This window comes from Doryrhamphus excisus, chromosome 21 (assembly GCF_030265055.1).
Source record: "Doryrhamphus excisus isolate RoL2022-K1 chromosome 21, RoL_Dexc_1.0, whole genome shotgun sequence".
Taxonomy (NCBI): domain Eukaryota; kingdom Metazoa; phylum Chordata; class Actinopteri; order Syngnathiformes; family Syngnathidae; genus Doryrhamphus; species Doryrhamphus excisus.
This window is the reverse complement of record NC_080486.1, coordinates 9,998,346-10,011,388: the sequence shown is the minus strand read 5'-3', so window position 1 is coordinate 10,011,388 and position 13,043 is coordinate 9,998,346. Positions and strand designations below refer to the sequence as shown.

At 39.2% G+C, this 13,043-nt stretch overlaps 1 protein-coding gene across 6 annotated transcripts in view; it reads right to left on the bottom strand.

The window, feature by feature from the left end:
• prex2 (phosphatidylinositol-3,4,5-trisphosphate-dependent Rac exchange factor 2) overlaps window positions 1–13,043 on the bottom strand; it is a 110,524-nt gene that overhangs the window by 15,614 nt on the left and 81,867 nt on the right. For all 6 annotated transcript variants that reach the window (XM_058059627.1, XM_058059628.1, XM_058059625.1 and 3 more), the window contains 11 exons: window positions 11,498–11,677; window positions 11,335–11,429; window positions 9,790–9,872; window positions 9,516–9,606; window positions 6,402–6,530; window positions 6,202–6,243; window positions 5,682–5,779; window positions 4,214–4,351; window positions 2,746–2,848; window positions 2,518–2,661; window positions 2,332–2,446 (listed from right to left, as the gene is read on the bottom strand). In XM_058059627.1, coding sequence (XP_057915610.1) covers window positions 2,332–2,446; window positions 2,518–2,661; window positions 2,746–2,848; window positions 4,214–4,351; window positions 5,682–5,779; window positions 6,202–6,243; window positions 6,402–6,530; window positions 9,516–9,606; window positions 9,790–9,872; window positions 11,335–11,429; window positions 11,498–11,677 — 1,218 coding nt within the window. The remainder of the gene's footprint in view (window positions 1–2,331; window positions 2,447–2,517; window positions 2,662–2,745; window positions 2,849–4,213; window positions 4,352–5,681; window positions 5,780–6,201; window positions 6,244–6,401; window positions 6,531–9,515; window positions 9,607–9,789; window positions 9,873–11,334; window positions 11,430–11,497; window positions 11,678–13,043) is intronic.

Sequence of the window (13,043 nt, the reverse complement as noted above, 5' to 3'; positions counted from 1 at the left end):
AAAAAAAAACAAGAGCAGCTGGGAATGTTTACTTTTACAGCAAGGAAAATTGTCAACCATGTTTCTGATCCCGCTAATGTTTGGCTAAGTATTTGACTGTTTTTTTTTTTTGGTGACATCGACATAAATAATGCTCACACATAAATGAAAAATCCCATATGAAGTTGCACCGCTGCGATTAATTAATCACACAAATCTGCAGCATCTGCCTGCCTTCCCCCCCCTGAGGGGCATCGGATAAAAAGGAGGAAAAATCAAGCCGTGCTTCAAATGGATTTCACGGAGCACGACGAATTAGTTCAATCTCTTATATTTCAATCTCAGTGTGGAAGTGTTTCGATGGCGACCGAGTGGGGATCGAACTTCAATATGTGAACAAGATGAGACAAGTAGGCAGGCTATATGAAGGAAGCTCATATCAAACATTGATATACTGCATACATTATGGCCGCCATACATCATTAGCATCAATCATATGTGATACGGTGTAAAAGTGGTTAGCACGCAGGCCTCACAGCTAGGAGACCCGAGTTCAATTCTGTGTGGAGTAGAGTGTGCATGTTTTTCTCCGGGGACTCCGGTTTCCTCCCACATTCCAAAAACATGCTAGGTTGCGAACATGCTAGGTTGCTAACATGCTAATTGCCGACTCCAAATTGTCCATAGTTATGAATGTCAGTGTGAATGGTTACTGTTACAGCATATTTACTCTTAATTTAATGGGTAATAGGAATGTAAATGTGACTATAGGGGTGTTATTTCATGCCTAGAGGGCTCTAATAATGTACAATTATCGACAATTGTGAGGATAAGCGGTAGAAAATTAATGAATGAATGAATGGGAAGGCATTGGGAAAACCCATTTAAGGACGCTGTCATGATACTACAATGATGACGACTGGTCATCCGGTGTCAGTAATGACACACAAGCACCAGACTCAATCGCCAGAACAAGCATCTCACAATAATCCCCGACACGGGCTACTGTTACAGCTTATTTACTCTTAATTTAATGGGTAATAGGAATGTAAATGTGACTATAGGGGTGTTATTTCATGCCTAGAGGGCTCTAATAATGTACAATTATCGACAATTGTGAGGATAAGCGGTAGAAAATGAATGAATGAATGAATGAATGAATGAATTGAGCTACAAATATAAGACATTGGGAAAACCCATTTAAGGACGCTGTCATGATACTACAATGGTCATCAGGTGTCAGTAATGACACACAAGCACCAGACTCAATCGCCAGAAGAAGCATCTCACAATAATCCCTACTGTTACAGCTTATTTACTCTTAATTTAATGGGTAATAGAATGTAAATGTGACTGTAGGGGTGTTATTTCATGCCTAGAGGGCTCTAATAATGTACAATTATAGACAATTGTGAGGATAAGCGGTAGAAAATGAATGGATGAATTGAACTACAAATATAAGGCATTGGGAAAACCCATTTAAGGACGCTGTCATGATACTACAATGATGACTACTGGTCATCAGGTATCAGTAATGACACACAAGCACCAGACTCGATCGCCAAAACAAGCATCTCAAAATAATCCCTGACATGGGCTACTCTTACAGCATATTTACTCTTAATTTGATGGGTAATAGGAATGTAAATGTGACTATAGGGGTGTTATTTCATGCCTAGAGGGCTCTAATAATGTACAGTTATAGACAATTGTGAGGATAAGCGGTAGAAAATGAATGAATGAATTGAGCTACAAATATAAGGCATTGGGAAAACCCATTTAAGGACGCTGTCATGATACTACAATGGTCATCAGGTGTCAGTAATGACACACAAGCACCAGACTCAATCGCCAGAACAAGCACCTCACAATAATCCCTACTGTTACAGCTTATTTACTCTTAATTTAATAGGTAATAGGAATGTAAATGTGACTATAGGGGTGTTATTTCATGCCGAGAGGGCTCTAATAATGTACAATTGTAGACAATTGTGAGGATAAGCGGTAGAAAATGAATGGATGAATTGAACTACAAATATAAGGCATTGGGAAAACCCATTTAAGGACGCTGTCATGATACTACAATGATGACTACTGGTCATCAGGTATCAGTAATGACACACAAGCACCAGACTCGATCGCCAAAACAAGCATCTCAAAATAATCCCTGACATGGGCTACTCTTACAGCATATTTACTCTTAATTTGATGGGTAATAGGAATGTAAATGTGACTATAGGGGTGTTATTTCATGCCTAGAGGGCTCTAATAATGTACAATTATAGACAATTGTGAGGATAAGCGGTAGAAAATGAATGAATGAATGAATTGAACTACAAATATAAGGCGTACCTCAGCCTCTTGTAGTACTGCTTGACTTTATCCAGCGAGGCGGCGTTGATCTGCGCCTGGTACTCCTCCACGGAGACATTATCTCTGTAGTAGTAGCCCTCCATGCTCTCCAGTGCTGGAGATAGGCAAAGTACACAGTTGACTTCAAGCTTAAAAAAAAACCCCGAAAGAGCATCAGTTGCATACCTTGCGTGAAGAGCACCGGGTGGATTTTCACCCCTCCGCCGCTCTTCAGCCTGAGAGGCAGCTGAGAGAAGTAGAAGCTCTCCAGCTGAAGGCAGACCTTCAGATTATGCCGAGTGCCCTCCACCTGGTACGAGATGGGCATGTCTTCAAGGGAAGGGGGGGGGGAGAAGAAATGTTCATTTTTCAATCAGAAGCCTCAATAAAACTAAAATATTTAAGTGTACGTACTGGCAACTAATGGTTCCCCTTCAAATTGCTGGAAGTAGAAGGTGACCTTCTCCAAGTCGGAGAGGGCTACCTGAGTGTCCTCCAGCATGGCCTGCTCGTCGGTCTGCACACATTCAAAATCAAAAAGATTGCTTTGATGGATTATGACATGCATTAAAATAATAAAAACAGGAATATGGATATTGAATTTATAACAATAATCACTGAAAGTATGCCAAAAATCATTCATTCATTCATTCATTCATTTTCTACCGCTTATGTATGCTGGAGCCTACCCCAGCTGTCTTCGGGAGAGAGGCGGGGTATACACCCTAGACTGGTGGCCAGCCAATCACAGGGCACATATAGACAAACAACCATTCACACTCACATTCATACCTATGGACAATTTGGAGTCGCTAATTAACCTAGCATGTTTTTGGAATGTGGGAGGGAGCCTATCCCAGCCGTCTTCGGGCGAGAGGCGGGGTATACACCCTGGACTGGTCGCCAGCCAATCACAGAGCACATATAGACAAACAACCATTCACACTCACATTCATACCTATGGACAATTTGGAGTCGCTAATTAACCTAGCATGTTTTTGGAATGTGGGAGGAAACCGGAGTACCCGGAGAAAACCCACGCATGCACGGGGAGAACATGCAAACTCAGAGGTCGGAATTGAACTCGGGTCTCCTAGCTGTGAGGCCTGCATGCTAACCACTCGGTCGCCGTGCAGCCAATCCCAATACATTTAGACTTTTTTTTATATTTAATTTTTCATTATTTAATGTTATAAATTCAGTTTGTAAATAGTACAGCTTTTTTTTTCCATAATATTCCGACTTTAAATAAAGTTAACCTAGCATGTTTTTGGAATGTGGGAGGAAACCGGAGTACCCGGAGAAAACCCACGCATGCACGGGGAGAACATGCAAACTCCACACAGAGATAGCCGAGGGTGGGATTGAACTCTGGTCTGCACGCTAACCACTCCACCACCGTGCAGCCCCTGCCAAAAATCAACCAACAGCGTTATTAGCTTGGAATACTTGGATTGCTATGCTCTGTTGTAATGTATCCACCTGTATTCTACTTCGTGTGTGTTTTTCCGTCATGTGATGTCGTGTGTCCATACGGTCGGAGGTGCGGTGAGCAAGCGCCAAGAAGTCCCCAGAAGGTTGTGCGCATCACGAGTATTTATGTGGCGTGAACGTGAGTCAGAGTACATACGAAGTGAGATTGACAGTCGTGATGCCTTTCAGATGTGCAGGAAAAAACGGAATGTCAGCTCTGTATTGTTGCCTCCAGTTCACCCCCCCATCCCCCCCTCGCAATTTCACCATATGTGAATTTTTTCTTTGAATGTGTATTTTTATTCAGGCGGCGGTTAGCTGATGCTAATGTTGTCTTATATGTGTAAGATAGTGATAGAACTATGAGATTTAATATTCATAGTTATCATATTAATCATATTTGGCTCACCAGATTGGGGGAGAGAAGCGACTGGAAATGGAAGAGCAGCCCAGCACTCGCTATTTGCTCCAGCCATCTTCTGCTGGCTTCCTGGGCCTCCTGAAGGTCTTGGGGGTCCTGGTCGGTCTCTTTGCCCACACAGTGGAACTGCAAATATCCCAAAGTAGGAATGAATGTTTTAGTGTTATCGTCGTATGATGCAATACAGTTCTAGACCACATGAAAAATGAGCAATGTTTTTATGATACAGTTGCCATTTTTGGTTGTAAGGTTTGGGTCTTTTATGCCCTATTTTTTGGGGGTTTTTTTTATAGATATTTTATTGTTATTTATCCAACCCGTGTACATTTATCCTTTAATTTTCTTTTCACATTTTCTATTTTTTTCCATTTTCTTGTTCATATTTTATTTATGAATAATTTATGAATAATTTATTATTTTATTTCAAATAATTTTTCTATTTTTTCCCCTTTTATTCCTCTTGTTCTTTATTATTATTATTATGATTATTACTTCCACAGCAAAGAGGTTGTGTTTTTGCCAACATTTATCTGTTTGTCTTCAAAATAACTTGAAAAGTTCTGAATGGATTTAAATGAAATTTTCAGGAATTGTCGTGAATGGGATATGGAAGAAGTGATTACATTTTGGAGGCGATCCGGATCACTATCTGGATCCAGGAATAATTTTTTAAATAATTCTTTAACATTGTGAGTTAGGAACATTTTCGGAATTTCTACAAATGATTCCACAAAAAAAAAAGGTCAGACAACTTGTTTGGGACATTTAGCCTTACTGGTACGTTGCATTGTCATGCTATGTGTTAGCATGCTACTGTTGTTAGCATGCTACTACATGCTACTCAGCATACTAGCATTTTTTTATGGGTAGACACATACATATATAAACACTTTGCACTATAACGCTAGGTGTTAGCTTGCTAATAGCATTGTAGCATTTTTTTGCCATTTTCATAGGTAGACACTATTATGCTAGGTGTTAGCATGCTAACATGAACATAGTAGCATTTTTTTGCGATTTTCATGAATGCGAACTTAAGCAGACACTTGGACGCTATCATGCTAGTTGTTAGCAGGTTAGCATGATAACATGATTATACTAACATTTTTAGCAACAAACATTATTATTATTATTATCATGATTATTATATTATTACGTATGATATACGCTATTATGCTCGGTGTTAGCGTGCTAATGTCAGCAAATTAGCATTGTTAGCATTCTTTCAAACCCTTCCATGGTATGTTTTCATGGTCGAGGAATCTAAGTATGTAGATAAAATAAATATAGGACTAATATTTATGGAGTAAATCACAATATTGGGGGGAACTATGTCGCTTGAAGCTCTAGATACAGGCATATTTTTTTTTTATTAGGATATTATGATTAACTGATAATTACTGTAACTCATAATACTAACATATGATGATTATTCCTACACTTTTATGCAGTTTACCTGGTTAAGAACAGCCAGAAGGTGCTCGGAGAAGGCACAAACCGCCGCGACCAGAGACTGACAAAACACCATATCTCGACGCAACTGGATCTCAGAGTCTGGCAAGAAGTGAGGGAGCATAAAAAAAGAAAAAGAAAATGAAAAAAAAAAAAGAACATGAGGTAAATAAAAGCAATAAAAATGCCATAAAAAGTTTCTGCATAGCTCATAAAGAAATACTGCCCCATCAAGAAGTACAAGCACAAACACCGCGACACTAATAACCCATGCTTCCTGCTTCCTATGAGATGGATTTTGCGCCGTACATGTAAATAAACATAGCTTAGCTCATCGGCATAGTTCCTGACTTTTATAGCGCTGTTAGAACAAAGATTGATGTGGATTCGAATGCCTTTAGACGCTTTATGAGGACTTTTTAATACATCATAAAAGTTGACTTAATAGTGCATTTAGGACACTGATGTCTGACCACATTGGAGGTACATGTGAGCGTGGTGAGTTTACTGCAAAACGGACAAACCTGTATACTGCAGTAGTACCAACAGCAGCCTTGTCTTCACCTCTACGGGGGGAAACAAATAAAAACAATTCATAACAAAACTAGGAGTTGTATAATAAACTCATAATGTTTATCTTCACATATAAGCATAGGAGCGCAATAGGCAGCTTTTTCCATTATAAATATTATGTTCTGATAAAACTGTATATATGGTCTCTGACCTTCAACATATTTGGCGATGGTTTGCGTGAGGGTCTGGACGCTGCCAGGGAGGTTCCAAGGATCCTGCTTGACATGGAGACGTAGCTTCTTGGTGTAGTTCATTTTGGGCTCCATTTCTTGTTGAAACTCTGAAAGCGGCACAAAAAAAAAAAACGTGATTTTTACAGTACAGTAAAGGCTTGTATTGCAGTTTTACTTTGGACAGAAAGGAGGGATTTGTGATGGAGGATTAAGATGCAAGAATGCTAGGGAGTTAATCCCATTTTCTTCTGTTATCAACATTACCGGCGGTGAGATGGATCAGCTCTGATCAAGGCCTGATCAAGGCCCTCGCATCAACCCCCCCCCACAGGGTATTATTTCATATGTGAACATGCACACGCATGCACACGTGCAAAGAACCTATTCTCGGTTCAAGCACATGTGCGTTTACTTGAAGCCAGGCTGAGATGAGAGGGATCTCTGTAAACCACATGGCTTTTAGGAATAAAAAGACATTTTTTAAGTAGTGTGCAAAACAAAATTAGCTCAAGACGGATTCACGACATAAAAGGTTAAAGGAGTAGATTATTATGTTTTTGTGCCAATATTGAATATACAGTAAATTTCAACGTGAAAGACAAATAATTACATTGAAGCTATTTTCTGAATTTTTTTCATCATGCATATATATATATTGTGTGGCATTTTTTATTTCTGTAATGACATTATTAACTTAAAAACATTTTTATTTATTTAATTAAATGTGTTTCATATTTATTACCTTTATTTATAAAATACATTAATTTTATTTAATATAATTTATAAATAAATGTAAAAAATATTTTAAAAATTTATTCAATTACTTTTTCTTTTATTTAACCCCTATTTTTTTTGTTTTTGGCTAAAAACACCTAAAAAAAAGAACCATCAGGAGTACAATCATTTTATTTCTGTAATGACATTATTAACTATTTTTTTAAATTCATTTAATGAAATGTGTTTAATATTACCTTTATTTATAAAATACATTAAATTAATTTTATTGAATATTTATAAATAAATTTAATAAATTTAATTCATTTAATATAATTTATAATTAAATGTAAAAAATTTATTCAATTACTTTTTTTTTAATTTAACCCCAAATTTTTTGTTTTTGGCTAAAACACCTAAAAAAGAACCATCAGGAGTACAATCATTTTATTTTTATAATGACATTATTAACTTAAAAACATTTTTTATTTATTTAATGAAATATGTTCAATATTTATTACCTTTATTTATAAAATAAATTAAATTGATTTAATATAATTTATAAATAAATGTAAAAATATTTTCAATTACTTTTTTTTATTTAACCCCTTATTTTTTTTGTTTTTGGCTAAAAACACCCAAAAAAGAAACAAATACAATCATTTTAAAAGACAGTCTCACTTTTTCCTTCTCAACAGTCAAAATGTGCTGATGCTGAGTGATTGGAATTTGAATTCACTGAAGAAGTAGATTTTTTTTTTTGCATTTATATGATATTTTATATATGGACTGGTAAACAAAATGGGCCCATTGTTTGAAATATCACCTACTCTAAAAGGATGCTCCATTTTGAGACTCTTGGTCACACAGTTTGACCCTGGAACAGACAATTTATGTATCGTACAGAAGACCTATACAGGGAAACTGCATGCCTAAAAGGGGTGAACTGGAAGGTAATGAGCACAGTGAAGGACTAGAAGTACATTTTACCTTATTCTGCTTACAAGCAAATGATAACAATGTCCTTGACAGAAGTCCAAATATTCTCAAAATAGCAATCATGCTGCTACAGGGTAACATTTTCCTTGAAGCAGCAACGACAATAAGGTGGAATTCAAGTGCTCATTTCAAAGTGCCCGCATGAAAAAGGGAAGATGGCTGGGAATTCTTTTTTCTTGCTGGAATCCACCTACTTCCCACACATTACACAACAGGAAGTCTGCTGGGACAATGTCAGCATGCGGTCTATGTTCAGTTTGGTGCTAGCGGGCCGGGGCGCTGCATCTTCTCCCGCTTGTGCGAGCCCTCAAATATTCACAAGGACGACAAGCAGAAGGGAGAGTCTCTATAATCAGGGGTCTCAAACACGCGGCCCGCGGGCCAGATGTGGCCCGCAGGACACTAGTTTGAGGCCCCCGCCTTGATATGAAAGTTTAATGTTTGATATGGATGCTGTATGGTATCATGTACCCATAAAAAAAATTATTACGTTTCATTAATATTCATGTTAAAGGTTAAATAACTGTTAATAGTTATCCTCCCTATCCGTGTGGAAGTGGTAAGTTTTTGGCTTTTTTAAAGTTTAAAGGAAATAACTTGGAGGCTACCGTTTAGGTCGCTAGCTCTCTAGTTTGCGAGTTAGCATGTGTCTCAAGACCCTGCAGTTGCGCAATATGTTGTAAATAAAAAGAGTATAAATGTGACTATAGCCGTGTTTTGTCATGTCTACAGGGCTCTAATAATGCTTTGTTCATTTTAATCTGAAAAAAATAATTTGTCTACCCACCAACTATATGTGGTTTCTTAAGTTTTTATTATTTCCTGTTTTATTATTATTATATTTATTTATTACTGATTGGTTGATTTTCTTTATTCTTGACTTGTTTATTTATTTTTCATCTTATTTTGTGCAGAAAAATAAAAAGTAAGATATTTGAGAACAGTGGAATGTTTTATCAGAGCTTTTATTGTAGAAAATCGGAACCAAAGCACTGAAAAAGTTGCCGTTTTATTATTATTATTATTATATTTATTTATTACTGATTGATTGATTTTCTTTATTCTTGATTTGTTTATTTATTTTTCATCTTATTTTGTGTAGAAAAATAAAAATTAAGATATTTGAGAACAGTGGAATGTTTTATCAGAGCTTTTATTGTAGAAAATCGGAACCAAAGCACTGAAAAAGTTGGTGTATTTTTCTGTTTTTAATAAATACATTTTATTTTTAATAAATAAATAAAAAAAAATGGGTTTTTTTTTTGGAAAACCTGATGTGGCCCAGTCTCACCCAGACCCTAGCTCCAGTGGCGCCCAAATTGAGTTTGAGACCCCTGCTCTACATGAACACGGAGGGATCTGAATTCGGGTTTCCTGACCTTGTAAGCCTCTCCCCGGCGTGAAGCACTTGGTTTGATCGAAGGCCCGAGCGACCACCGGTCCTTTCAGCATGCTGGTGATGGAGTCCACCTGAGAAGAGTTTTTTAAAACTATTTTTATAAAATCGCTGATGTCCAAAAATAAGCATCAAATCCAGAGAATCCCACAGAGTGCCATTAGTTGTGCAGAGTCGAAACTGCACTTTAATCACACTAATAAGAGGTTGTAAACACGGTTTACAGACAACCATAATGTACCCCAACCGGGCATCACCTGACTGAAAAGATGCTCCAGGAAGCTGTGGAGTTTCTTCTGCTTTTCATGGGAAAGCCACACACTGGAGGTCATCTCGTCCCCTGCAGAGGTAATCACAGTTGATGAGTGATGTAACAGAATAGCATGCACGGCCATTTTATTATATATGACCGAAACGGCACACAATCACTGACATAGGCTGGAGCCTATCCCAGCTGTCTTCGGCGGAGAGGCGGGGTACACCCTGGACTGGTCGCCACCCAGCCAATCACAGGGCACATATAGACAAACAACCATTCACACTCACATTCATACCTATGGACAATTTGGAGTCGCTAATTAACCTAGCATGTTTTTGGAATGTGGGAGGAAAACATTCCTTAACATTCATTAAACTTTCAGACCGTTTTAGTGAAGTAAATTTTTGATGATGTGTGTCTTTATTTGAGGAGCCCAGAGAGGGGCTAACATCATTGCAGCACCCCAATGAATGCGTTGCTCATATGCAATACAGTATGGGAAAACTTTTTTTTTTAAATATTCATATTGGTACATTGGTAGTTTGTATATTTGAGTGTGAAGTTGCTGTATGATGACTTTAGTGACTGTTATATACAATATTTTTATACACTATACTGTTATATACAATCACAGGGCACATATAGACAAACAACCATTCACACTCACATTCATACCTATGGACCTAATTTGGCGTCGCTAATTAACCTAGCATGTTTTTCGAATGTGGGAGGAAATCGGAGTAAAACCCGGAGAAAGAACATGCAAACTCCACACAGAGATCAGCGAGGGTGGAATCGAACCCGGTCTCCTAGGTGTGAGGTCTGCGCGCTAACCACTGGCCCCACCGTGCCGCCGCATGATAATATTATAATAATAACACAGGTTACACAGGCAACTCTGAACCACTGACGTCACTTCCTGTCATGTACGTATGTAAAGTTGACTATAGGGGTGTTATTTCATGTCTGGATGGCTCTAATGTTAAAAAAACATATTTACAAAACAATAACCCGAACTACGAATATATTCCATTTATAAAGAAATCCTACTTCACGGAAAATTTCACTTACTGTGGTCGGGTCTGGAACCAATTAACCGTGAGATGGCAGAGGGTGGAATTGAACCCTAGATGTGAGGTCTGCGCGATAACCACATGACCACCGTGCAGGACGGGACACCATTATGTTGCTATTCACTCATGTTGCCAGCTATTGATCTTATACCGTGTGTGTGTGTTGAGTCATTTGACCGAAAATACATCCAAGTATCATCTGGAGAGTATTCTCCCTTGAGAATACACGGTAATAAGTAGCATACTGAAGTGTGTGAGATACGGCGTCTTGGATGGCTTGTGTAAATGCCTCTTTTAGCGTGAAGACAAATAAAACAGATGTTGAAGCGCACGTGTGAGACATACATCTGATATTAGTAGTAGATTCCACCGGGTTATTATAGCAAACATCTGCCAAGCGTATTCTAAAAAGGGATTCATGGTGCATTCATTTTTTTTTTTTTTTTACTACGATTCCGACTGTACTGTACCCGAGTCCATGTCATCGCTGTGAACGTATGAGCTGCAATGGCTGCTACAGATGCTGGTGAAGGAGGCGATGGAGTTCCTGTTGCTGTTACAGTCACTGTGAAGAAACATTGATATTATTTGTCAACATTGTGCTATTATATGCTATATATATATTTACTGTACCTGTACGAGTCCCTGTTGCTGATAGTGTCGTGTCCCGAGTCTTCCTGTTCGTCCCCCGCCACGTTAAAACACACTTTCTTCCCGTTGCGCTCCCCCTTGTCGACGTCGCTCTCAGCAGATATGAAACTCTCCGGGCCCTTGGACTCAGACGGCAGAGGGTGGGTGATGGACGATAGAAGACTGAGCACAGAAAAAGCATTTATGATTACTCGAGTTTTCTTAATTTAGAATCATTTTGTAGTATAATCCTGGAGTCGGGTTCAATTGCACCGTCGGCCATCTCTGTGTGGAGTTTGCAAGGGTACTCCGGTTTCCTCCCACATTCCAAAAAAACATGCTAGGTTAATTAGCGACTCCAAATTGTCCATAGGTATGAATGTGAGTGTGAATGGTTGTTTGTCTATATGTGCCCTGTGATTGGCTGGCGACCGTTCCAGTATGAACCCCGCCTCTCACCAGAAGACGGCTGGGATAGGCTCCATCCCACATTCCAAAAAAACATGCTAGGTTAATTAGCGACTCCAAATTGTCCAATAGGTATGAATGTGAGTGTGAATGGTTGTTTGTCGATATGTGCCCTGTGATTAGCTGGCGACGATTCCAGTGTGAACCCCGCCTCTCACCTGAAGACGGCTGGAATAGGCTCCATCCCACATTCCAAAAAAACATGCTAGGTTAATTAGCGACTCCAAATTGTCCATAGGTATTAATGTGAGTGTGAATGGTTGTTTGTCTATATGTGCCCTGTGATTGGCTGGCCACCAGTCCAGTGTGAACCCCGCCTCTCGCATGAAGACAGCTGGGATAGGCTCCAGCACCCCCGCGACCCTCGTGAGGAAAAAGCAGTAGAAAATGAATGAATCCTGGAATCTTGTATTAGAAGATACAAATTCTACTTGTGCGCCGAGTGTGGGCTCGAACAGCGGGCCAAACAAAACCCCCGACGTCTTTGGTTTCCGCACAGCGCCTCAGATGATGAGGGCTGTACATTATATTAATAAAGTTCAAACGTGTAGCAGGGATGGGGGCGGTGGAGGATAGGCAGCTGTGTCAACACGTGGCGACGCTCCACGTTTCTCTTCGCTGTTACGGAGCCCGCTAGCTTGCGTTCTATCGTGTATGTGTGTGGGGGGGGGGGGACAGGAAGCGACCCGGTGTGGATATTTGCACAGTTGTACTAACATGTCAGGACTGAAAACTGATAAACGCTCGGCTGCACTATCTGACATGCAATGTGGCTTAAGATTGTCCACCCTGTTACCATTTATTTTGATTGACAGCTCGCTATCAGAATGAAACGTTGCGGCGCTGGTGGTGCACGTGAACATTCACATCATGTATTGGAACTTTCCGCTGTTCCGGTCCACTTGCATTGGGGTCAGGTGAGACAGTTGGCCGACTTAATCCAGCAGATGGAGCTACAGGACTCAAATGGATACTAAGACTTCATTCTAATGCTAACAATAAGCTAAATAAACAACTCCTCTATGCTACCTAAATGCTTTTTAGGGACCACTCCTCAATGCAAAAGCACTCAGCCTTATAA